The sequence below is a fragment of the Ranitomeya imitator genome, chromosome 3 (assembly GCF_032444005.1).
Source record: "Ranitomeya imitator isolate aRanImi1 chromosome 3, aRanImi1.pri, whole genome shotgun sequence".
Classification (NCBI taxonomy): domain Eukaryota; kingdom Metazoa; phylum Chordata; class Amphibia; order Anura; family Dendrobatidae; genus Ranitomeya; species Ranitomeya imitator.
In genome coordinates, this window is record NC_091284.1 from 730,518,237 (window position 1) to 730,544,809 (window position 26,573).

Here is a 26,573-nt window from a genome sequence, read left to right on the forward strand (position 1 = left end):
ACTATCTGAGTTAGTACTGTAGAAAGGAAGCTCAAAGAGATGCTTAAGGTGAGATCTTATGCTTTTCATCTTCTTAATTAATCTTTGAGGTGTGTTTATGCTATGTCTCCTATTAAACTAGGAGGACTACAGTGCACTAATGTCAGAACTCCAATCTCATAAGAGGCAATTACGGGGTCTTAGTCAAACATCAAAGTGACCAAGCCCAATTCTATAGGTGTATAAAAACATCATGCCTTTGGTCTGTAGACAGAAAATAACAACTCAGAACTCACAACTCAGTCTGCTACCAAATACTAAGCACCATGTCTCATCAGTCTTATCATTATGTTCAAAGCCGCTCAGGAGCTGAACATAAGAACTTTAGTTCATCATCTGCTTGCCTACCATCTAAGCACAGCTTTAGCGCCTTAACTGGACACAAAATATCCATTGGCCATAATGCAATATCAAGTTTTGGCAGTAAAAGTGTGTATGGTGGAGTCTCAGGCGGTGGACATAAGATGTCAGTTGGAAGATTTGGACATGGGTACGGGCTCAGCTATGGTGGATCTGGCCATGGCTATGGAGGACCTGTCTGCAATGCAGGAATTACTGCTGTTACTGTAAACCAAAGCCTTTTGGCTCCGATGAACCTGGAGATTGATCCAAATATCCAAAGAGTAAGGACTGATGAAAAGGATCAAATCAAAGGCCTTAATAACAAGTTTGCCTCTTTCATTGACAAGGTAAGATTAGAAGCAACTTTAATGCCAATGTAAATATATCACTTACATAGGCTTACGTAGGTATTCTATCTTTGGCTCACTTAGGTTCTACATTTAGATCATAGAATAAAAAGGAGCCTCAAACAATGACATTAAGCATGGGTGTAACTACAAGAGGCATAGAGGAGGAGAAACAGACATGTTCAGGTGTCAGTGGAGGCTTAAAGGCACCAATGCACATAAGAAGGCAAAAGTATTATAAATGTCGACCTATAGAGTTGCAATAAATTTGCATTGGTACCCAGGAGATTCCAGTAACTTCTCTGTTGGCACTAATGTCAGGACTTTCATTTGAAAGAAATTTGGGATGGCTTTCATGGCTCAAAGATACAGATAAATCTAGACATAAGGTTTTCGGTAATTTCGAACAGCTGATATAGTTCCGCATAATGTGTAATTCTTGTCTTCAAAAAAGCTAGAAACTCAGGTCAGTAGGATTCAAAAATATTTGTCAGCAACCATGTGAAATTCAACCAGGTGGGAATTAAACCCTGACTCCACCAGAAACATAAGCCAGACATTAGCCTGACAGCAGAACATGAATCTGGGCAAACTTCTTATTTTCATCATTATTGGTGCATTCAGTTGCCACTGTGGAGCCATTTCTCTTCACTGCTTTTAGAACCTTGAAATACATGTTAATTTTCCCCATTTGTGGTGAAAATAGTTTGAAGTCTCTATTCTTTGTAAAAATGATTTGCGCATAGGATTTGTTACCTAATAGAAAACTTGTTGATATACAATCAGGATTCAGTTGAGGAGAAGGAGGTGTGCAGGTATCCTCCTTAGTCTTGTCTGAACAAAAAGATGATGCTTAACAGCTGCACTATTAAACCAACATGACTTCAAAATGTGTGACTATCGGCCTATCTGTATGAAAACCCTAAAACCATCCAGATCCCCTTAACACTTACTTACGCAAATAAAAACACCACACTGCGTGACATTGGATATAATGGCAACAGCATCCTTGTTTTACTAAATAACAACAAAATATAAAATATAAAATTAAACATAAATACACAGCATCATGATCCGAAAAAGAGAGGGGGGATTGAAGGTTAAATTCCACGTTTTACCACAACAATCAGCTCCTCCATATTGCCTCTAGCACCAATGCACCTTCTCGAGGGCACCCCAGCTGAATGTGGTCCAACCAAAATGTCCCACTGAGACCTGAGCTCAATAGTACAAACCCTGTAAGAATATTGCACCAGATGGGGGTCACCCATCCTTGCACTGGACTCTCCCTGTCCTTCAGTGAATCAAACTACTTCAAAGACCCCCTCCTTTTCCCATCTACTGCTGTGTACAAGGTCATCACTGTTGAATGGATGCTCCCTCAATGAGTTTGCCTTATATACCCCCTTATATATTTGACCATCCTGCCCACCAATCAAATAAGCACTATATGCTCTTTCCTTGTTCTCATCCCTCAAATTTCCCACTCAAAATCCCTGACAGTTTAACCCTTTACCCACCAAAATCAATGCTTGGTATCCTACCCAAGTCATGGTGTCCTCCCCTAAGCCCCTGAGGGCATGCAGTCCGGGCAGTTGTTTTATCCAAAAATTTTAAAGGGAACCTGTCACCCCCAAAATCGATGGTGAGGTAAGCTCACCATCATCAGGGGCTTATCTACAGCATTCTGTAATGCTGTAGATAAGCCGCCGATGTTACCTGAAAGAGGAGAAAAGAGGTTAGATTATACTCACCCAGGGGCGGTCCGCTGCGGTCTGGTCAAATGGGTGTCTCAGGTCTGCTCTGGCGCCTCACATCTTCATTCCATGATGTCCTCTTCTGGTCTTCACACCGTGGCTTGAAGACCAGAAGAGGACGTCATGGAATGAAGATGGGAGGCGCCGGAGTGGACCTGAGACACTCTTCGGAGCAGGACCACCCATGGGTGAGTATAATCTAACATCTTTTTCTCCTCTTTCAGGTAACATCGGCGGCTTATCTACAGCATTACAGAATGCTGTAGATAAGCCCCTGATGAAGGTGAGCTTACCTCACCATCGATTTTGGGGGTGACAGGTTCCATTTCATTTTTTTGGGGAAAACCTGAAAGTTGATTCCATTACCTACACATTCTGCATTGTCACCAAACTAGGAATAGGAGGTATACTCATGAAAATGGCCTGAGGGCATCAGGACTTCTTATCTCACGTGAAAAGGAGTGTGGTAGTGTCAAGAAGAATCTTAAAGGGGTCTAATTTCTATATTTGCTATGGGACCCAATGGCGTACTGCCAATGGTGGCAGGCAATGTGACTGCTGGGGGGAGGCCAACAGGTGAGTTTTTATATTTTTTCCTCCATTATCACTGCCACTAGTAAAATGATAAATTACTTTCATTATTCCAAGAAAGGTGAGGAACTTCAGCACACAATCTGGGATCATTACTTTGAGGGATGAGAGTCACAGAAGATAAAACAATATTTTCCTTTAATTTTAGGTGAGGTTCCTTGAGCAACAAAATAAGATGTTGGAAACTAAATGGTCTCTATTGCAAGACCAAAAAACAGCTCGGTGTCAGATTGAACCCTTGTTTGAAGCTTTCATCAGCAACCTCAGAAGACAACTTGAGAGTCTGACATGTGAGAGAGCTCGTCTAGAGTCAGAGAGAAGAAATATGGAGGAAGCAGTGGAGGAGTTCAAGGCAAAGTAAGTATAGTAAGAAAAAAAACACAGCAAAATATTAATCAGTCAGCACTAGTGTTGAGCATTCCGATACCCAAGTATCGGGTATCGGCCGATACTTGCGGTATCGGAATTCCGATACCGAGATCCGATACTTTTGTGGTATCGGGTATCGGTATTGGATCCATAGGGATGTGTAAAATAAAGAATTAAAATAAAAAATATTGATATAATCACCTCTCCGGCGGCCCCTGGACATCACGCTGGTAACCGGCAGGCTTCTTTGTTTAAAATGCGCGCGTTTAGGACCTGCGAATGACGTCGCGGCTTCTGATTGGTCGCGTGCCGCCCATGTGACCGCCACGCGACCAATCAGAAGCCGTGACGTCATTCGCAGGTCCTAAATTCCTAGAATTAGGAGTTTAGTGAATGAGAATGACGTCGCGGCTTCTGATTGGTCGCGTGGCGGTCACATGAGCGGCACGCGACCAATCAGAAGCCGCGACGTCATTCTCATTCACTAAACTCCTAATTCTAGGAATTTAGGACCTGCGAATGACGTCACGGCTTCTGATTGGTCGCGTGGCGGTCACATGGGCGGCACGCGACCAATCAGAAGCCGCGACGTCATTCGCAGGTCCTAAACGCGCGCATTTTAAACAAAGAAGCCTGCCGGTTACCAGCGTGATGTCCAGGGGCCGCCGGAGAGGTGAATATATCAATATTTTTTATTTTAATTCTTTATTTTACACATTAATATGGATCCCAGGGCCTGAAGGAGAGTTTCCTCTCCTTCAGACCCTGGGAACCATCAGGATACCTTCCGATACTTGGTGTCCCATTGACTTGCATTGGTATCGGATATCGGTATCGGCGATATCCGATATTTTTCGGGTATCGGCCGATACTATCCGATACCGATACTTTCAAGTATCGGACGGTATCGCTCAACACTAGTCAGCACAGGTTTTTTTCCATAATAATTTCACTTCTTTACAATTAATATTTAGCAATTGGTATTTCAAGATCCCTTTCTTAAAGGAGTTTAACCATGAACAAATTTCATTTTAATTCATAGATCTTGTAATAATAAAAAGTGTTAAAAAATGTTCCTGTGCTGAGATATTCTTATAAATGTACCCCTGCTGTGTACTGTGTACTGGCTGTGTCTGACCATGTATGGACAAGTTAAGCACATACCATTTATTATGCTTGCTAATATATTGCCATCTAGTATATGAGGAGTGTTGAGATAGGCACTTAAGAATAATTATCATTGTTTTTATAATGCAATGCAAACTCATAAAGGCCCATCTTTAAAATAAATTAATTAACACCGTGCTCTCATAGGTATGAAGAGGAGTTGAACAGACGCACAGCAGCAGAGAATGAGTTTGTGAGCCTTAAAAGGGTAAGTACTCAATACGTCTTACAATTAAAAAAAAAAGTATTTTAAGTATATTTTAAGACATATTCTGCAGACAGCTATCTCTCCTAGCTGTACCATAAAAAAGAACACTTGGTTCCAACATGCCTTAGCCTTCTGTCCCTAGATATCGTCTGTTAGGAAAAATTCGGAAGGACTTCATGCACATTAAGCGTTGGCCCGATCCCATCGATATTGGTGGGCTCAGTCAACTTTACCCTACCATGTAGGAGGCCCTCAGAGGGACTTTATTTAAATTGGACTGAGATCGAATAGTAATACATGTACTGGCCGGTGGCTCTCCCGACCCGAGCAAAACAGTTCCATATATTTCCATGCAGCTGTGATGCTCAGGTTGGGAAAGCCATGGCCTGTCCAAGTATTGTGGTCCGATCTTGGTCCAATTTATATGTCCAATTTATATGGCCGTCTGACAGCACCCTTAGGCCGGGGTCACACTTGCGAGTGCAATGTGAGAAACTCGCATGAGTCTCTCACATCAATACTCGGCACTGCCGCCGGCACTCGGGACCGGAGTGTGCGGCTGCATGTATTTCTATGCAGCTGAATGCTCTGTTCCCAAGTGCCGGCGACAGTGCCTGGTATTGATGCGAGAGACTCACGCGAGTTTCTTGCATTGCACTCACAAGTGTGACCCCGGCCTTAGAGTGACTACCTAGGTAGTCAAAAGTATTAAAGAGTGTGGCTATTCAACGTTATAAATTAATTTGCAGCTACAAAAAGTTGAACTTTCACAACTTCTGGTGAATCATAGGTTGCCTTAGATTATTTTCTTCATTTTGTAAAGCAAGCTTCAGTACTTGATTTTTTGTCTCATTTGTATTGTCATAAAATCTCTGCATAAAATAATTTGCTTTATTTTTTTACACATTAATTAAAATGTTTTGTCTGTTCTATAACTTTCAATTTCCCTGTATTTTACTGATTCTCCATATTTGATAAGAGTAAGGACATTGCACCAGACTATATTCACACGGTTCTTCTTCTTCTCTCTTAGGATGTGGATGCAGCATTTATGAATAAAGCAGAATTACAAGCCAAGGTTGATTCACTAACAGATGAGATCAACTTCCTGAGGACCCTGTTTGATGCGGTACATCAGATATACATTTAGTAGATATATTTCACAACAGTCCATAATTCTCCTGGACCTTCCTGACTATTTGAAAGCTATACTGGAGAGCTTTGGGCTTTCCTGAGCTTTGAAAGGGTATTTTGAACCCAACTCAAAATGGGTATTCCAATCTAGTTTTGGGATTTTCCAGGTTGGGATTTCAGCTCCCCTGTCAACAGCTATGCACATGACAAGCCAACCAGCTGTCAGTTTTTAGAAAAAGAAATTAAATAATATTATCCAGAAAGACAGTACCCTAGTGAATCTTTATCAGCAGTCATTTTGATTGACAATCACAGATTAGTGATGGGCAATCCGGCTCTTTTTGGTGAACTGGATTATTTAGCTCAGCTCACAAAGAAGACTACTGTTTTGGATATCAAATGAATACTTTTTAACTTTGGAGATCCACACTATACTTACGATAAAATAATGCAATTCTTGTTTGGTTGAATCCATATCTGCTTGCAGTAAGCCGAGGTTTTGAGCTGCTCTGTTGGTGGACAGTTTTTTAGCCATATTAGCAGCTGGAACGTGCCATATTACTACCAGTGAGAGCCATTAGTGTGGGTGGTTCTCAGTGGGGATTCATCTCTCACCACTCTTTGTGAACAACCCATAACTATCAAAAAGGACAATTAGTGGGATGAGGGTGTTATATAACTTACTCATAGAGTGTGTTCATCATATCATTCTAACACTAACAGATAGATTACTGAGCAGAAATAAGCATAAGATGCATTTAGTAGTCATTTTAATATGATCTTGTAAGACTTATTTATGTTCTGTATTCTGCAGGAAATTTCCCAGCTTCAGGCTCAGATCTCAGATACTTCTGTCATTGTGTCTATGGATAACAGCCGAGACCTGGACCTGAATAGCATCATCACTGAAGTTAAGGCTCAGTATGAGGAGATAGCCAACAAGAGCAGAGCAGAAGCCGAATCACTGTATCAAACCAAGGTGAATCTACAGCAGTGCTTCTCGACCTTTCTTACCTTGATCGCCATATTCAACTCTGAGAGATGGTTGTACGTCACATCCAGCTCACACCGTCCACCCCCAGTGGTCACAATGAGAAACCCCATTACCAGTATGATGACAGCCAAAACTTTCCCACAGAAAGCACACTGAGACCTTGTGCCCCCTCCCCTTCCTTATAGATAGAATACTTACCTCTAAGGGTTCATATTTTACCTCTATTTGGCATTCCCATCACACTATGACATCTAGCTTCAAGCACCCCCCTTTCCATCAGTATCATCCTATCACCAGCTTACCCATATTTATTTCCCCTTTGCTGTATATACACATCTAGATCTGCTCTTTTGTTTGGGCCTATTCACAAAAATTGCTGGTGCTAATATACCAAGCTGGCAGACAGATGAAAGCCAAACATCATAGACGCATGAGCCACATGTTGAAGACCCAATGTTAGGGCTGGCGGAATGCACCGAATAAATATAAAGATAGTAATAAGGTGCGTTTGCAGCCCGGGGTCCACCGTGCAGAGATGGAACCTGCTGCTAGGTAATGGCGGCACTATATGGCGGTACTACACCAGAATAAACACGGGTTCCGTCACCCGATATGAACTGATGCGAACTCTATTGCTTCACAGAGTCGCTGGGAAGCAAAGGAAACACTGTGCCCTGTTAGCAGTCACTGAGTGCAGCAGATGGACGCTAGTGGGATCCCTGAAATTCACCCCCATTATGCTGGTGATTGATCTCGCTCTGACCCTCAGTGGCTTTTGAGCCTGCGCCTGAGGATGCCCCGAGTCAGATGCTGAGAACAAGCGGGAGTTCCCACCCTACACTGACCGGTTGTCAAGACTAAAAAAAGATTACTGCACAGAATGCATACAGCGCCAACATTCGCGAGCATTCAACAACACTAGGAATGGGAATGATTAAGGAGCAATCACCAGAACAGGCATTCATCCACACACACACAATAACAGGTTTATACTAGCACATAGCCGTGTGGCCACGCAAACCTTTTATAGCTGTAGGTCTCCGAGACCTTCGTAGTGGTCCAATAGGTGCTGCCACAGGACCTGAGCATGTGACCCCGACCTCCAATGAGAGGTCATCCCTTGGGCATGCTCAGAAGAAGAAGAAAAGCAGGACTTAGTCCCAGGAGTGCCTGCTCGCCGCTGATCAGTACTGGTTACAATGACTGAGCCTGGAAGGGCAGCAGTAACCAAACGCACAGTATCAGCTTGAGCCAGACGCTTGGACTGACATCTCTGCTGAACAGGCTCCACTGTGGCTGGAGGAGAATGGGAAACCACAGCGGAGGTGGTTCGAGATTCCCCCTGTGCAGCAGCGGGAACTCGACACCTAACACCCTTGATCTATAACAATCTCAGCTTAATATTTTTATATAAATAATATTACCGCTATAAACGCTTGGTTTATTGCATACATGTTAACTACAGTATGCTCACTGCAGCAAACATAATGGAGACTTGAAGCTCATATTGCCTACGGCAAAATCAAGCGCCTCCCAACAATTATGTGTTGTTACATACAGTATATATGGGGGACAGATTTTGGTTTCAGCAAATAAGGATTTTTTTTATTTCATTGCATGGTAGATGAAAATGATTTCTTGGTCATTGGACGATCACCCAAGTGTATGGGTCATTGGAGTTACAGTTTTCAATTGGGCAAATATATAATCACACGGATAGATTTTCTTCCACTGGGAGCATAAACTGAAGGATTCCATACAGTAACAGCAGACAGTGATTGGGAAACTATTAATGAATAAAGTTTAACAGAATATTTATTTACTTCATGACTGAACAATTTTATATTTTTGTGCTTTCCATTTTTTATTAATTTTCTCCCCCAAACCTCATTTTTCTTTGCATTATTCCCTTGACCTGTCCATATAGTAGCTTGATTTTGGCGGGATGAGTTGTAGCTTCACAGAAGTACAAAAACAGTCACCCCCGACAGCCATGTTAATCTATTAGCAATTTTGTGATCAAATTGTGGGAGGGAGGCGATGGTCGTCCGATCATGCACCTTAAAAGCTGCAGTCGGAAACTGACAGTGGCATTTCAAGCATAAAAAACCTTTTTCAGTGTCCCTAATGCACCTTGTTAAAATAACAAAAAAACCTCATACTTACCTTTCGGACCAGCACTGCTGTAATCTTGTGATATGTTTATGTGATGTCAGCGCTGCTGCCAATCAGTTGTCGTTGATGTACTGCCTTCCCACGTCTGTCAGATGGAATGGTCCTGGGGGTAGTGTATGTTTTTTTTTTATTTTACTGGGCATATTAGGGACATTGAAAAGGTGGTTGTTCAGAAGTCGACAACCTCTTAATGGGTTCAACAGAATGGATCGGAGCTCGTTTCGGTCGTAGACACTGCTAATGAGCAAAAGTTTAATAATTATCCTATTAATCCAAACAGTAGCTCATTTTACTTTACATTTTATTGTTTTCATCTCTGATCCTCTGCGTGATAACTGTTGAATGTGCGGAGCTATTTAACTGGTGATTCACTGCTGGTGCTAATTTATACAATATGTGTTCTCTATATTTGATATATCTGTTCTCAAAGTCTATAATACAGCATGTATTACTTCTTTGTAGTATGAGGAATTACGTATGACGGCAGGCCAACATGGCAACGACCTGCGCAACACAAAACATGAAATTGCTGAACTTAATCGTGTTATTCAGAGACTGAAAGCAGAGATTGAGAGCGTGAAAGATCAGGTAATACTAATGGATATTTACTGTATATATATATATATATATATTTACCGGTTGTTTATACTCATGCATATTGTATTATAATCCGTTTATCTCTTCATTTTCCTAGAGAGCAAAATTGGAAGCTGCCATATCAGAGGCTGAAGAGCGTGGAGAAATGGCTGTCCGAGATGCCAAGAACAAACTGACTGAACTGGAAGAAGCTCTGCAAAAAGCCAAGCAGGACATGGCGCGTCAACTGCGGGAATACCAGGAGCTGATGAATGTCAAGCTGGCCCTAGATATTGAAATTGCCACCTACAGGAAACTGCTAGAAGGGGAGGAGTGCAGGTTGGTAAATAATCAAGAAACTGTCATGTAAAAATCTATATGCTTGATTGTGTATATTCCTTTCATTAAAATACATTTCATATATTCCAGGCTGTCTGGAGAAGGAAGTGGCTCAGTTAGCATTTGTAAGTATAAAGCATCTTTTAGAAACTTGAAACTATTAGAATTTGTGACCATAATTTAAAGGACTAAAAAGTAATTCTAAATCCTCTTAAAGGGAATCCGTCACGTCGTTTTTGTTCCTCCTCATTAGAGCAGAATAATGTCGGGGTAGGGCCCCGACTGCAGCAATGTGTCACTTACTGGGCTACTTGTTGCAAGTTTGATAAAATCATTATTTTATCGGCTGCAGATCTGCCAGTTCTCTGAATGCTGAGCCCAGTATAACTCCGCCCACATCAGTGATTGGCAGCTTTCTGTTGACACTGTGCATAGGCAGGAAATGGCCAATCAGTGTTAGGGGCGGGGTTAGACTAAATGACAGGTTTACTAGTTCTCTAGTACCATTCCTCTCCTGATAATAGATTGACTTTATCAAAACTTCAGCTAGTAGCCAAGGTAAGTGACAAATCACTTGAATCAATCGCTTGAATTGGGTCTCTGATATGTTCTTATATCTGTATTCTTGTACAGAGGATACCAGTATGTATATATTGTTTATGGCCTTTATGTAGGAGCTGTGTGATTACTGATCATATGGCGAGCACAGAAAGAAAACAGGGACCTACTGCAAAACAATAAGATTATTGAAGACTATTAGGGTTACGCTCTGCAAAATGAAGTGACAGGCAGTGTGCATGTAATAGTACAAATTATAGTAGTCCACAGGATTTCACTAGTTCATACCAAAACCCATGTGTCTTGAATATGGCTGGGGATGGATACAGCACGAGTATGCTGAAATGGATTCACTAGTTGAACACATCCAGCTTCACTGCATAGTATGGATGAACTACAAAGTTTATTGATCAATACATAAAAATATTCATAAGGTGCTTAGAATACAACACTACCCCACAGATCCAACAAAACTCATTTCAAATTTACAAGTCATTAATCTTGGTTAAAAACTAGTAATAGTACACATACAGTATATACACAGTATGAACATAGACGTCACACACACATACACATAGCACAGAGATATATTCATTACAAATATGTAAGCATTGTAGGCACTGTAGAGATTTACTCTCTCTGGTAGGTAACAGGCATTAGGCCTTAGGTCGCATTCACCCAGGTAATACAGCTTTGGCCCAAACACAGCTGAGCTAGCCCCAGCTTGGTAAAAAAAAACACAGTTATTGCCTACATTGCCTGTCTTCCTCTTTAGCTCCAAGACACATCCATTCTGGTCAGCTTCCCTGATCTGAGTGACCAAGGAAAATAGATAGCCTAGGTATATGCAGGGCTAGCCAGGTGATCTAAACAGAACCTGTAGAGCTAGGATTTAACCCTAACAACCTGTTATTGCTACAGCACTTATAAACATTACACATGTATACAGATTAAACACACATACAAACTTCACGCATATATTCATATTACACATACATACATGTATATGTACACATATACACAATCATACACATTACACACATGTACACATCATACATGCATGCACATTTCAGGCACATAAACACATAATATTTATACAGTATAAACACATTGCATATACATTTAGAGTACGCATACCCACAGATACTTCCCTTTTTTAAGATACATAAAGTTTAGATCTGTGACATACAAGAAGTATAAATAAGTGTAGCCATTACCCTCCAGTCCCACCTCTGAGCAACAGTGGAAGCATTAGAACAGCTGCAAGGCTGGGGAGAAAGGGGAAGAGTATAGAATAGAGCATCAAGAGCAAAGGATCAAAAAATGCAACTAGAGGTGACAGAGGAGAACGCAGATGGGTGGGCAGAAGACAAGGGTTTTGGAGGACAGGTGAATCCATTATCTTCTTTCATTACTGCTCTGCACCACTCTGTAGATTGTCCTTCTTGTCAATGTCAACTACAAAGCAATATCTATATCATGTATCATGTAATAGCAAGAAGCTGTGATCTTGTAATATCGAAGGTGAATGAAGGTGAAATAATGGGTCCTATTGGTGTGGGCGACACTTATGCCAGAGCCTGGTGGTTGAAAAACAGCCACGTAGCTGTACTAAAGGTCCAGGCTGGCAGGCAGACAAGATATACAGGATATACATAGCCTACATCCTTGAGCATTGTATTGAGTTCAGAGTGGATAGACATACCAATGGATTCCCCCGATGTGCAAATCTGACACTGAATAAATTTTGCGTTGTTGTACAAATCAGTAATACTGTGCCCGAAAACTGAGTATACTCAGCCCTGAGTTGTAAAGCTGTAAAACACTTCTTTGGCTGTTTGCTGCAGCCAATCACATTATATACAGTATTGTATATTGAATGTGGTTTCCCCATACACATTAGATGAAAGTTGGACAAACCCGCCAATTTCAGAGGGACAGGCAGACCATCTGATGTGTGTGGACGCCTCCCAACTCTCCTGACATGTGATGTCATGGCAGAGAAGGATCAAGTTGTTGGAATAGCAATGACAGAGATAGGTCTTTGGCAGCAGATGTCGCCTCTTTTTTTCGGTTGAAAACACTTGATTGCTTGGCCAAGCAAACTGCTCATGTGTATAGGGCTGTCGGGAGGAATAGCTGTCTGTCAAATGATCATTCAGCCAACAGTTAGCTCATGTGTGCGGCCAGCTTATGTATGACGACCCAGAAATGACTATTGTTTGTGAATTATTTTGCATCTGCTTTCTTTTCGTTAGCTGTTCTGCACTCCTCCACTGGAGGCCATGGAAGCAGTGGACATCATCACAAGAGTGGATTCAGCAAGGGAAGTTTGTCAGCCGGGAAATACAGCTCTGGACATGGGCACAGCTGTAAATAAAAATGGGAGTGTGCGTTTTATTCTATAGTTTGCGTTTCAAAAATATTTGAGCTGATATAAAGTTTACCTAAATTGACAACTTCTGGGACTTACTGTTCCTTTAATTTGTTACATGTGTAACACCATGTCCATAATAGCAATTTCACCCCATATTGAAGTATGGTACATTTTAATTAATGTCAGTTTGCTGATAATGTACATCCTAGAATTGTCCTCATTGAAGATTCTAGTGTTTAATCTAATCAGTAATCAGGTAACATTGGTAATTCTAAGCATTTTCAGATAAAGTGAAAATCATAAAAAATTACATTGACAAGTCAAATAAAAGCTTTATATTGACAAAATAAATATAAAAGTGAAAATTGAAATTGATTTGTCCTCAATAATGAAGTAGTACAGAGTACATAGTGAAATATTCTGTTTTACTGCTTACCTTGTAACATCATTGTAAAGCCTGAAAGAATTTAATTTACTTATAAACATATACACATATATTTTAATATTGGTCATAGTTTCATTTTTCCTGATATGAGAGTTTAAAATCCCCTGCATAGACATAGCTTTAAAAGATAATACTCTGGCAGCTGGTAGCCACCACTAGAGGGGGCTCAGGAGATTACTGCATACTGTTTTATTATTAGTAACATAATAACATAGTAACATAGTTAGTAAGGCCGAAAAAAGACATTTGTCCATCCAGTTCAGCCTATATTCCATCATAATAAATCCCCAGATCTACGTCCTTCTACAGAACCTAATAATTGCATGATACAATATTGTTCTGCTCCAGGAACACATCCAGGCCTCTCTTGAACCCCTCGACTGAGTTCGCCATCACCACCTCCTCAGGCAAGCAATTCCAGATTCTCACTGCCCTAACAGTAAAGAATCCTCTTCTATGTTGGTGGAAAAACCTTCTCTCCTCCAGACGCAAAGAATGCCCCCTTGTGCCCGTCACCTTCCTTGGTATAAACAGATCCTCAGCGAGATATTTGTATTGTCCCCTTATATACTTATACATGGTTATTAGATCGCCCCTCAGTCGTCTTTTTTCTAGACTAAATAATCCTAATTTCGCTAATCTATCTGGGTATTGTAGTTCTCCCATCCCCTTTATTAATTTTGTTGCCCTCCTTTGTACTCTCTCTAGTTCCATTATATCCTTCATGAGCACCGGTGCCCAAAACTGGACACAGTACTCCATGTGCGGTCTAACTAGGGATTTGTACAGAGGCAGTATAATGCTCTCATCATGTGTATCCAGACCTCTTTTAATGCACCCCATGATCCTGTTTGCCTTGGCAGCTGCTGCCTGGCACTGGCTGCTCCAGGTAAGTTTATCATTAACTAGGATCCCCAAGTCCTTCTCCCTGTCAGATTTACCCAGTGGTTTCCCATTCAGTGTGTAATGGTGATATTGATTCCTTCTTCCCATGTGTATAACCTTACATTTATCATTGTTAAACCTCATCTGCCACCTTTCAGCCTAAGTTTCCAACTTATTATTGCGTCCAATGTGTAAGGCCTCTTTCACACTTCTGTCTTTGAAATTTTTCTGCAGGATCCTGCATTTTCTCATAGACTTGTATTAGCGACGGATTGTGACGGATGGCCATCCGTTTCATTCGTCGTGCACTGGATCTGTGGGAAAATTGCTGTCCGTCGGGCAGAGAAAACATTCAGAGGAACGTTTTTTCTGCACGTCGGAAAATCGCTCAGCGACGGATCCTGCGCTGCCCATCGTTGGCTGCCCGTCGCTGACTGTGAAAAGCAGGAATCCAGCGACGGGTTCCGTCATTTCAAACTGAGCATGCACGGAAGGATTTCCAGTCAGGGAGATACTCTCTCTCTCTTTCTCATTTTACTATTGATGCTGCCTATGCAGCATTAATAGTAACAAGACATAATGTTAAAAATAATGAAAGAAATTAAAAAAAAACAATATTCTCACCTTCTGGTGTCCCACGCAGCGTTACCGATGCTTGCGATGCTCCCGGCAGCTGGCGTTCCCAGTAATGCGTTGCGAAATGACCCGATGATGCCACGGTCTCATCAGAGGTCATTGAACGCAAGGCATTACTGGGAATGCCAGCTGTAGGGAGCATCGCGAGTATCGGTAACGCTGTGCGGGACGCCGGAAGGTAAGAATATTGTGATTTTTTATTTTTTTTCATTATTTTTAACCTGTGTTGTTTTGTGTATGTGTTTTCGTAGCGGAAAACCATTGCGAAGATGCATACACAACAGGTGCACATAGCCTCGACGGGTCCGTGAGAAAAACGGGCCCAGTGCACCCGTTTTTTACAATCTACACAGGATTCGTAATTTCAACATTTTGACGGATCCTGTGCAGATTGTATAAACGGAAGTGTGAACGAAGCCTAACAGTGTACAGTCAGTCACACTCCCCCTATTGGTGATTTTTTTTTAAAATAAATGTTTCTGCAAGAATTTGACTCTGCATCAAATAAATAAAGTATTATTTATATCTTTATTTAGATTTAAAAACATCATTTTTATCAAGGGTGAACATAGCCTGTTATATGTCTGAAAAACCTAGAATGACTTACTTGTGTGTCTGAATGTTGTGTAACTGTAGTGAGTCTTGTCTTTCCGATCTGTGAGTTCTGCTTGTAATAAACTAGTCATGCTTGTTTGAAAACATTGTTCTTGCAATTATTTTTTTTACTACCGTAAAAGGTGCAATTTTGAAAAATAGCTTTTAAGTTCACTAATTTCATGAAGTATTAATTGATTTTTCTCATGCTCTGCCTTCAGTACCACACTGCTCTCTTGCTTCGCGTCTTCCTGCTTGCCAAGGGGCGGCAGATTCCTGATTGATTGACAGTTCAGACCAGCAGCATGGTTGAGCGGTTGACCCAAACTATGCACTTTCGATGTTGCAATAAGGAGCAGTTTTGCCCTTATAACAATGGAGGAGCACAGGGCCACTGATCCAATGATTCAGGCAGCTTCAGAGCAGCACATACAAGCTCGAAAGCAAAGCGCTTACAATCTTGGACTCATTGCCTGTGAAACGATACTCCTCTGATAGACTGCAGCAGTGGCCAGTAACCTAGGCACAGAGGGACAAACAATACAATTAAAAATCCCCATATTATTGAGAACAAGGGGGAATATTTTAGTTAGAAATAAATACCAAAATTGCTTGTTTAGGCAAGCAGTTTACAATTATATCCATTGAAGAAGATGAGACAGCACCCGTAAGAAAAAAGGCAATTATAATGACATGCTGTAAGGCTAATACAAAGCAAAGCATATGATAATATGTCTATAGCATGTTAATATGAGAGACATATTATTACTATGAAAACAATAATAGTGACTAGTCTGTAAAGATTAATCCATTAGTGACTGAGACAATGTTGACCTTAATGGCCAGTCCAAAGTTTCGAAAACTGACCAGTGTCATTTCATATGGTAATAACTCTGAAACACTTCACATTGTACTTTATGTTAGTGGTAAATTTAGAGGGATCTGTTTTGCATTTATTTATGAAAATATTAGAATTTTGGTGAAAATTTTGAAAAATTCACAAATTTCAAAATTAAAGCGTTTCCGTCCTCAAATCAGGTAGTAATGCTCTACAAAATAATAATTAATAAATAACGTTTCCCCATATGTCTACTTTACATCTGCATTATTTTTCAAACATTATATTTTGTTACGATTTTAGAAGGGTTAAAAGTTGAGAAGTAATTTTCTAATTTTTTCAAGACATTTACAAAACCTGTTTCTTTAGTGACCTATTCATATTTAAATGAACTTTTAAGGGGACTATATATTGGAAACTCCCCAAAAGTGATAGAATATTAAAAACTACATCCCTCTAATACTAGAAAACTGTTGTCAGGAACCCTTTAACCATTCAGGTGTTACACAACACAGGAATTAATGCAAAGCGAAATGAAAAAAAAATTCTGATTCTTTCACTAGAATGTTGGTTTAGCCTGAATTTTTTTCACTTTTGCAAGGAATATTATAAGAAAATCGTTGATACCCACATGTAGTCAGAAACTTCTATTTGGACAAACCACAGGGATCGGAAGTGAGGGTGATCAATGAGTGGAACAGGCATTGCCAGAGGCCCCTAAGGTGCATATATAGCAGAAACCCCCAACATATCACCCCATTTTTTAAGCTACACCCCTTAAGGATTTTATACAGGGGTATAGTAAGCACAGTAAGGTGCTACACAGATTTTGATAACATTAGGTCGTAATTTTGAAGTTTTTATTATTTTGTTTCACAAAATGATTGCTTTATCCCCAAATTTTTCACTTTTGCAACAGGAAACTTGAGAAATTGGGAAATTGGACCCCGCAGTTTGTTTGCCACTTTCTTCTGAGTGCATTGATACCACACAATGGGACTCGGAAGGGAAGAAGTGACATTTTGCATTTGGAAAGTAAATTCGGCTGGAATGTATTGCAGACAACATGTCTCCTTTGCACAGCCCCTGAGGCACCAAAAGAGCAGAAAACCCAGCAAGTGACCCCATTTTACAAACTAAACCCATCAAGGAATTAATTTAGGGCTATGTTGAGCATGTTGAAGCAATAGGTGCTCCACAGAACATTTTAAAATTTAGATGTGAAAACGAAAATTAAGTTGTAAATGTTGTCTTTGTCCCAAATTTGTAATTTTCACAATGGATAATAGGAGAAAATGGAACTCATAGTTTGTTACACAATTTCTCCTGAATGTGAAAGTTCTTCATATATGGTCCAAAACTGCTGTCTGGTCACATTGCAGAGCTAAGAAAGGCTCTTTGATTTTTGCACCGGAAATTTGTCTGGAATAGATTGTGAGTGCCATGTTGTATTTGCAGAGACCCTGACAAGCCAAAACAGCAGAAATACCTCACAAGTGACCATAGTTTGTAAACTAGACCCCTAAAGGAAATCATCTAGGAGTATACTGAGCATTTTAAACCTAATGGTGATTCACAAAACTTTATAACATTTACATGTGAAAACAAAAGATTACATTTTTTCCACTAAAATACTGTTTTTCACCAAATTTATCATTTACACGAGGGGTAATAGGAGAAAATGAACCCCATAATTTGTAATGCAATATTTACCATACGTGGCAGTGCCCCATATGTGATTGTACACTAGTTTGAGCACACGGCAGGATGATTAGGAGCACTACTTGGCTTTTAGAACAAATGGAATAAAGTAAAAGTATTAAATGTCTACTGGCAAATGCAAGAAGTCTTGCAAACAAAATGAATGAACTGGAGACTCTTATGCCAGCCACATAATACGATGTGTTGGGCATTGCAGAAACTTGGCTGGACGAAAGCCATGACTGAATGACAAACATAGAGGGTTACACTACATTTAAAAAGGACAGCAAACACAGAAAAGGTGGAGGGGGTGTGTATTTTTATTAAATTTAACTTAAGAGGGGTGCTCAATGACGATATTGTGGAGAGCTGCGACAATGTAGAGTCAGTATGGGTAAATGTACATGGGGACAGCAATAATAGAAAGCTGCTAATTGGAGTTTACTACAAGCCTCCTAATATAACTTAACAGGTAGAGGAGAAAATGCTGCGGCAAATTAAAAAGGCAACAAATAATAATAGGGTTCTTATTATGGGGGATTTTAACTAGCCAGACATTCAGTGAGACATAGAATCTGCTGCAAGTTCTTATCCACAATTCAGGACAATTACCTCTCTCAGCTGAAAGATGAACCAACCAGTGAGGTAATTTGCTGGATTTGATTCTTTCAAATAAACCAGATACAATTTCAGATCTGCATGTCAGGGAGAATTTGGGAAGCAGTGACCATGATATCGTAAGTTTCAAAGTAATTTTCAATCAAACATTCAAAAGGAGAAATAAAAAAACCCGGAACTTTAGGAAAGCTGATTTCAACAATTTAATGGAAGAACTTAATCATGTAGACTGAGGCGATCTCATGGTAACTGGAGATATCGACCATAAATGGGGCATGTTTAAGGATATACTACTAGAATTCTGCAGAAAACGTATACCCTGTGGTAATAAAATGTCCAGGAATAAAAAGAAACCATTATGGATAAATAAGACGCTACAAAGTTTAATCAGACTAAAACAAAGGGTATTCAAAATCCTGAAGTCGAAGCATACAGAAATAGCATATAAGGAGTAAAAGATCTAAGTAAGAAATACAAAAAATAAATCAAGCTAGCAGAGATATCCACAGAGAAACAAATTGCCAGTGCCATTGAAATAAATCCCCCAAAATGTTATAAATATACTAAAGCCAAAAGGAAACAAAAAATGGTATAGGCATTATAAGACTAGAATAAAAATATAATAATAGAGGACAAACAAAAGGCTGAGATGTTAAGCAGGCAATTTTCATCTGTGTTCACCAATGAACTAACTGTTCCAGGGATCATTCAACAAAGCAAAATCAAAGTTTACCACCTGGTATAATTAGTGTAACACAAGAAGAAGTACACCTGCATCTGAGCAAATTAAACATTGACAAATCCCTCGGCCCAGATGGCATTCATCCACAAATACTGTGGAACTTGAGCTCAGTAATTGACAGACGGCTGTATCTTATATTTTTAGACTCTCTTGTAACAGGGGTGGTACCACAGGATGGGAAGATGGCTGATGTGGTACTGATAATTAAGAAAGGTTAGAAGGTGGAGTCTGACATCAGTAGTGTGCAAAAATTTTTAGGGCATTTTAAGAGATGACATGCAGAGATATATTGCAGAGAATAATATAATAGCTGACAACCAGCATGGATTCATGAAAGCTAGGTCGTGTCTAACTGACAGGTTGGGCTTCTATGAGTTGGGAAGTGCATGTCTGGATGTTGAATGCAGCTGATGTGATTTATCTGGACTTTGCAAAGGCATTTGATACTGTATCATATGAGAGCCTTAAATTGAAGCTCCATATGCAGGGACTGGGGAAACTATATGCAGGTGGGTAAGGAATTAACTAAATGACAGGAAACAAAGAGTCATCATAAATGATATGCTCTCTAAATGGGATATTGTCAGTAGTGGGGTACAGCAGGGATCTGTGCTAGGACAGATTCTTTTTAACCTCTATATTAATGACCTTTTGGATGGGTTTGAAAGTAAAGTGCCAGTCTTTGCTGACAACACCAAGCTATGCAGGATACTAAAATCTGACCTTGACATTACAATTTTGCAAAACTATATGAATAAGATGATGTCTGAATGGGCAAACACTTGGCAAATGAGGTTTAATGTAGATAAATGTAGAGTAATGCACGTGGGACAGAGTAATCCTATTGCTACATATAAATTAAATGGGACCATGCTTGGGACTACAGAACAGAAGAAAGACTTGGGTATTCTTGTTACAAGTAAGCTGAGCAGTAGTATTCAATGTCAAGCAGCAGCTGCAAAAGCAAACAATATTTTAGGGTGTATAAAAAGAGAGATCCTAGAGATTCTCTCATCTCTTGGCATCACAAACTTGGTCATTTCTTGGATATCTTTATACCTAACAGACAGGACATTTAGAGTATCCCACTCACACATCACCTCCTCATCTCGCCCAATATCTGTTGGTGTTCCCCAAGGTTCAGTTCTATGATCCCTGCTTTTCTCCATCTACACCTTCGGCCTAGAACAGCTCATAGAGTGCCATGGCTTTCAGTATCATCTCTATGCTGAGGACACACAGATTAATCCCTCTATACCTGATAGCACCTTGTTACTAAGTAAAATCCCACAATGTCTGTCCTCTATTTCATAATTATTCTCTACTTGATTTCTAACTTAAGATTGACAAAACAGAATTCATCTTTCGCCCATCTCACTCAACCCCCCCAAGAGACCTATCCATCAACGTCAATGGCTGCTCACTCTTCCCAGTCCCACAAGCTCGCTGCCTTGGGGTAACGCTTGATTCTCCTCTTTCCTTCTAACCACATAGCTAAATCCTTTCCATCTCCTGCCAACTCCAATTCAAAAATATTTCCAAGAACTATTTCCTGTCATGGAATAAATGGCGCTATAATAACAAATCATATTAATAATAATAATCTGCCGACCCTCACTTATACTAAAACCTTAGTGAACATTTTGGAAATGGGAATGGAAAAAGGGTTAATCTCAAACAATAAATTTTAGTATCCTACACCAGAGGCACCAGTGACACCTATGTTCTCCATCTTGCCAAAAGTCCAGAAGGGTTTAAACCTCCTCAATAGCCAATTCCCTTTCACAAAACACCAGAATTTACATTGCTAAAATAGTGCATCCATTTGTCACCTCACTTACTTCATTTGTCCAGGACACATCACACTTGCTTACTCTGCTTGAGGATGTTACTAGACCCGAAAGAACAAAAGATGATCAGAAGGCCAAAGATTTGATATAAAAGTATACAAGTTTATTAGAAACAATCATGTTTTAAAACCAGAATGAAACAGTGGGTAAGACCACGGTGCACATAAACAACAAAAGCGGGATGGGTGATCCGCGGCTATTACGTTTGATAACTAGGTTGACAGAATATACCAAATTCAGATCTGCAAGAAACACAGGAAGATTCTATTAGTAGATCCTATCATGGAAGGACCGATCCATCCTCTCCCAGTATCACATACAGAAGGGGAAGGTGAATTGGTGATTGTCTTGCCCACAGTCTATATCAGAGACCCCTGAAAACTGCAACTTGGCTGGATAGAAAACCCTTCGGATATTTCAAATGTGGTAACTGTTGTATGTGTTAGTGTATGGACATACAATGGTGTGAAAAAGTGTTGCCCCCTTTCTGATGTCTTTTTCTTTTGCGTGTTTGTCACACTTAAATGTTTTTGATCATTGAACAAATTTAAATATTAGACAAAGTTAAGAAAAGCAAACACAAAATGCAGTTTGTAAATTAAGGTATTTATTAATAAAAGAAAAATAAATCCAAACCTACAAGACCCTGTGTGAAATAATGATTCTTCCCTAAACCTAATAACTGGTTATGTCACTCTTAGCAGCAACAAATACAATAAAGCATTTGCGATAACTGGCAATGAGTCTTTTACAACACTCTGGAGGAATTTTGGCCCACTCATCTTTGCAGAATTGTTGTAATTCAGCCATGCTGGAGGGTTTCTGAGCATGAACCATATTTTTCAGGTCATACAACAGCATCTCAATCGGATTAAGTTCAGGAATTTGACTAGGCCACTCCAAAGTATTAATTTTCATTTTCTCAAGCCATTCAGAGGTGGGCTTGTTGGTGTATGTTGGATCATTGTTTCGCTGCATAACCACAGTGCGCTTCAGCTTGGGGTCATGAACAGATGGCCGGACATTCTCCTTCAGCATATTTTTGGTACACAAACACAGGGTCTGCAAATTGAGATTCTGGTTTGGCTATTATCCTAAGTCATGTGACAAGGCTCATTAAAGGGTCGACATTGACTGTTAGGATTGCTACTTCCAATAGGTGGCACTAGAGTTCTACTCCTCTTCCTCGCCGAAGAGACAATTTGGTACACAATAGAATTCATGGTTCTATTTATCACAGCAGGTGTTAGGTGTCGAGTTCCCGCCTCTGCACAGGGGGAATCTCGAACCATATCCGCTGTGGTCTCTGATTCTTCTCCAGCCGCAGTGGAGCCTGCTCAGAGGAGACGTCGGTCCCAGCGTCTGGCTCAAGCTGATGCTGTGCGACTGGTTACTGCTGCCCTTCCAGGCTCTGCCTTTGTAGCCAGCACTGATCAGCAGTGAGCAGGTCTTTCTGGGAATAAGTCCTGCTTTACCCATAATGAGTATGCCCACGGGACGACATCCCATTGGAGGTCGGGGGTCACATGCTCAGGTCCTGTTGCGACTCCTATTGGACCCATCTGGCAGGTCCCGTAGTACTGCTGCTATAAAAGGTAGTGTATACTTGAAAATGTGTGTGTTTAGATGTGTGAAAGTAGCTCTTTAATCATCCCCTTCCTAGTGTTGTTGTCTGCTCGCTTATGGTGGATGTTTGCTATCTAGCGCCCGACAGTGCCATCTGCACACCAAGCACACGTTACAGTGCCTTTGCAGTGCCCGCTTATACGGCACCATGCACAATCAGTGCGCTTTCCTGACAGCCTGTCAATGTAGGGTGGGAATTCCCGCTTGGACTCAGCATCTGACTCTGGGCGTCCTCAGGCGCGGGCTCAAAAGCCAGCGAGGGTCAGAACGGGTCCAATCACCAGCTTAGTGGGGGTGATTCATAGTGATCCCACTAGTGTCTTTCAGCTGCTCTCTGTGACTGCTAACAGGGTGCAGCGTATTTCTGGTGACTCTGTGAAGCAACAGAGTTCGCTTCTATTCACACTGGGTGAGGTCTAACCCACGTGTGAGCAAGCGTCCGTCTGCCATTACTTAGCAGCAGGTGTCTTCTCTGTATGGTGGACCCCGCACTGCGAACGCACCTCATATTTCCTATTACTATTATTTGGTGCATTCCACCAGTCCTAACTTTACACTAGCGCCAGGGTCTGGCTAGTAATGGCGGACAAACAGCAACCCTTGCGGTACAACTAGCAGCTGGAGGGCAGGTTGGTGGCTCTCCAGCGCACAACCTCAGCTGTGGATGTTACCGCAGTAGCTGTTCAGGCTGCTACCATGGCTGCAGCAACTTTGTCCACTGCCACCCCTGTTCCGACCTTATCTCGCCTCCTGCTGTCAGATAAATACTCTGGTGACAGCAAATCTTGTAGGGTTTTCGTGTGCCAGTGCTCTATACACCTCGAGCTCCTGAAAACGCACCTCGTATTTCCTATTACTATTATTTGGTGCATTTCGCCAGTCCTAACAGCAGGTCTTACAATCATTACACTACCACCACCATATTTTACTGTTAGTATGATGTTCTTTTCTGAAATGCTGTGTTACTTCTAAGTCATATGGGTCATATAAATTTCAAAAACTTCAACCTTTGTCACATCAGTGCACAGAGTATTCTCTCTAAAGTCTTGCGGACATTCAAGATGTTTTATTTCAAAACTGAGAAGAGCTTTTATGTTCTTTTTGCTCAGCAGTGGTTATCGTCTTGGAACTCTGCCATGCAGGCTATTTGGTCCAGTGTCTTTCTTATGGTGACGTCATGAACAATTACCTTAACTGAGGAAAGTGATATTGTTGTGGGATCTTTTGTGATCTCTTAGATGAGTCATCGCTGTGCTATTGGGTAATTTTGGTCGGCCAGCTACTCCTGGGAAGGTTTGCCATTTTTCCATGTTTTTGCCATCTGTGGATAATGGCTCGCACTGTGGTGCACTGGAGTCCCAAAGCTTTAGGCTATACAACCTTCTCCAGAGTGATAGATCTCATTTACTTTATTTTTCATTTGTTCCTGAATTTCTTTGGATTTTGGCATGATGTCCTACTTTTGAGAGACTTTTGGTTACTGTTAGGGGTCGAGTTCCTGCCTCTGCACAGGGGGAATCTCGGGCCATCTCCGCTGCGGTCTTCCACTCTTCTCCTGCCGCAGTGGAGCCTGCTCAGCGGAGACGTCGATCCCAGCGTCTCGCTCAGTCTGACTCTGTGCTAAGAGTTACTGCTGCGTTTCCTGCTTCTGCCATTGAAGTCAGTGCTGGGCAGCGGCGAGCGGACGCTTCTGGGGCTAAGTCCTGCTTTTCACATTCTGAGCATGCCCAGAGTAAGATCTCTCAGTGGAGATCGAGGGTCACATGATCAGATACTGCAGCTAAGGTCCTTGCAGGTGCTAGGACTAAAACCTGCTTTGCACTCTGAGCATGCCCAGGGCGAGATCTCTCACTGGAGATCTAGGGTCACATGCTCAGGTGCTGCAGCACTCCATTGGTCCTTCTTTGATAGGTCCTAAACGTGCTGTAACTATTTAAGGCTCGCATGGCCGCACGGCCATGCGCTAGTATCAAGTCATATGTGCTTTGCGCCAGTGTGGTTATGCATAAGTGTGTTCAGGGACCCGGCTGAAATAAGCCCCTAGAATACCGGCACCTCCGGTGAGGAGATTGTATGAGAGTGTTCAGGGACCCGGCTGAAATAAGCCCCTAGAATACCGGCTTCTCCGGTGAGGAGATTGCATGTTGAATAACCACAGACTGCTATCAGCTAGGCAGTAAGCTTGTGCTCCTGTGAGGCTAACAGGGCACAGTGCTTTCCTCTCGCGGCTGCTCTGTGAGGTAACAGAGCTAGTCTATACCGCCAAACAGTGCCGCCATTCACTAGCAGCAGGTTCTTCCTGCACGGTGGACCCCGGGCTGCGAACGCACCATTTATAATAAATATCTATTTCTACTCGGTGCGTTCCGCTAGCCCTAACAGTTACTTCACTTGTCTGGCGGGTCCAATTTAAGTGATTCTTGATTGAGAACAGGCGTAGCAGTGGCAGCTTTCCAAAGATGTGAGAAACCAAAGTTAATTTATGTTTTAAGGGAGGAAGGGGGGGGGGATCACTTTTTCACACAGAGCCCTGTAGGTTTGGATTTCTTTTTCCCTTATTAATAAAGATCTTCATTTAAAAACTGCATTTTATGTTCACTTGTGTTATTTTTGTCTAATATTTAAATTCGTTTGGTGATCTGAAAGAATTAAGCGTGACAAACATGCAAAAGACTAAGAAATCAGGAAGGGGACAAACACTGTATGCAAAACATTTAGGAGTACTGCAACAGGTAGAATGTTTTCCATAAGGCCATTCAGATGTTTTCCATAAGGCCATTCAGAACTGTGCACGCTGTGGCGTTATCCTCAGAGCAAATTTCTGAGCCTATGCAATGTGATAGAATTCTGTCTAAAACGGAACGACAAGGTTTCAGACGTCAAAATAGGTTGTGTTATTATTGTGGCGATGCTTCTCATGTCATTTCTGTCTGCCCTAAGTGGACAAAGAGGATCGCCAGTTCAATTACCATCAGTACTGTACAACCTAAATTTCTGTTATCTATGTCCTTGATCTGCTCATTGTCATCATTTTCTGTCATGGCATTTGTGGATTCAGGCGCCGCCTTGAATTTAATAGATTTTGAGTTTGCCAAGCGTTGTGGTTTTCCCTTGCAGCCTTTGCAGAACCCTATTCCTTTAAGGGGCATTGATGCTACACCTTTGGCTAAAAATAAGCCCCAGTTTTGGACACAGGTGACCATGCGCATGGCGCCAGCCCATCAGGAAGATTGTCGATTTCTGGTGTTGCATAACTTGCATGATGTTATCGTGCTGGGTTTTCCATGGTTGCAGGTACATAATCCTGTGTTGGACTGGAAGTCCATGTCTGTGACTAGTTGGGATTGTCATGGGGTTCATAATGATGTTCCTTTGATGTCAATCTCCTCTTCTTCACCTTCTGAAATTCCAGAGTTCTTGTCTGATTTTCAGGATGTATTCGATGAGCCCAAGTCCAGTTTCCTTCCACCGCACAGGGACTGCGATTGTGCTATTGACTTGATTCCAGGCTGTAAGTTTCCTAAGGGTCGACTTTTTAATCTATCTGTGCCTGAACATACCGCCATGCAGAGCTATATTAAGGAGTCTTTCGAGAAAGGGCATATTCGGCCATCTTCTTCACCATTGGGAGCGGGGTTCTGTTTTGTTGCTAAAAAAGATGGTTC

The 26,573-nt window shown here is 41.2% G+C and overlaps 1 protein-coding gene across 1 annotated transcript; it reads left to right on the forward strand.

Moving 5' to 3' along the window:
* Positions 1-271: 271 nt before the first annotated feature.
* Positions 272-13,645, forward strand: LOC138670979 (keratin, type II cytoskeletal cochleal-like). The gene is made up of 9 exons (XM_069758807.1): positions 272-728; positions 3,225-3,433; positions 4,760-4,820; positions 5,854-5,949; positions 6,769-6,933; positions 9,586-9,711; positions 9,818-10,038; positions 10,129-10,163; positions 12,855-13,645. Exons 1-9 carry the CDS (start codon positions 306-308, stop codon positions 12,974-12,976), a joined length of 1,458 nt encoding a protein of 485 aa, XP_069614908.1. The 5' UTR covers positions 272-305; the 3' UTR covers positions 12,977-13,645.
* The last annotated feature ends 12,928 nt before the right edge of the window (positions 13,646-26,573 follow it).

Bases quoted from the DNA above. Each gene is read 5' to 3' on its own strand.
- LOC138670979 (XM_069758807.1), top strand. From the start codon at position 306: ATGTCTCATCAGTCTTATCATTATGTTCAAAGCCGCTCAGGAGCTGAA. The intron at 4,821-5,853 runs GTAAGTACTCAA...CTTCTCTCTTAG, and splicing joins AGTTTGTGAGCCTTAAAAGG to GATGTGGATGCAGCATTTAT. The intron at 10,039-10,128 runs GTTGGTAAATAA...CATATATTCCAG, and splicing joins CTAGAAGGGGAGGAGTGCAG to GCTGTCTGGAGAAGGAAGTG.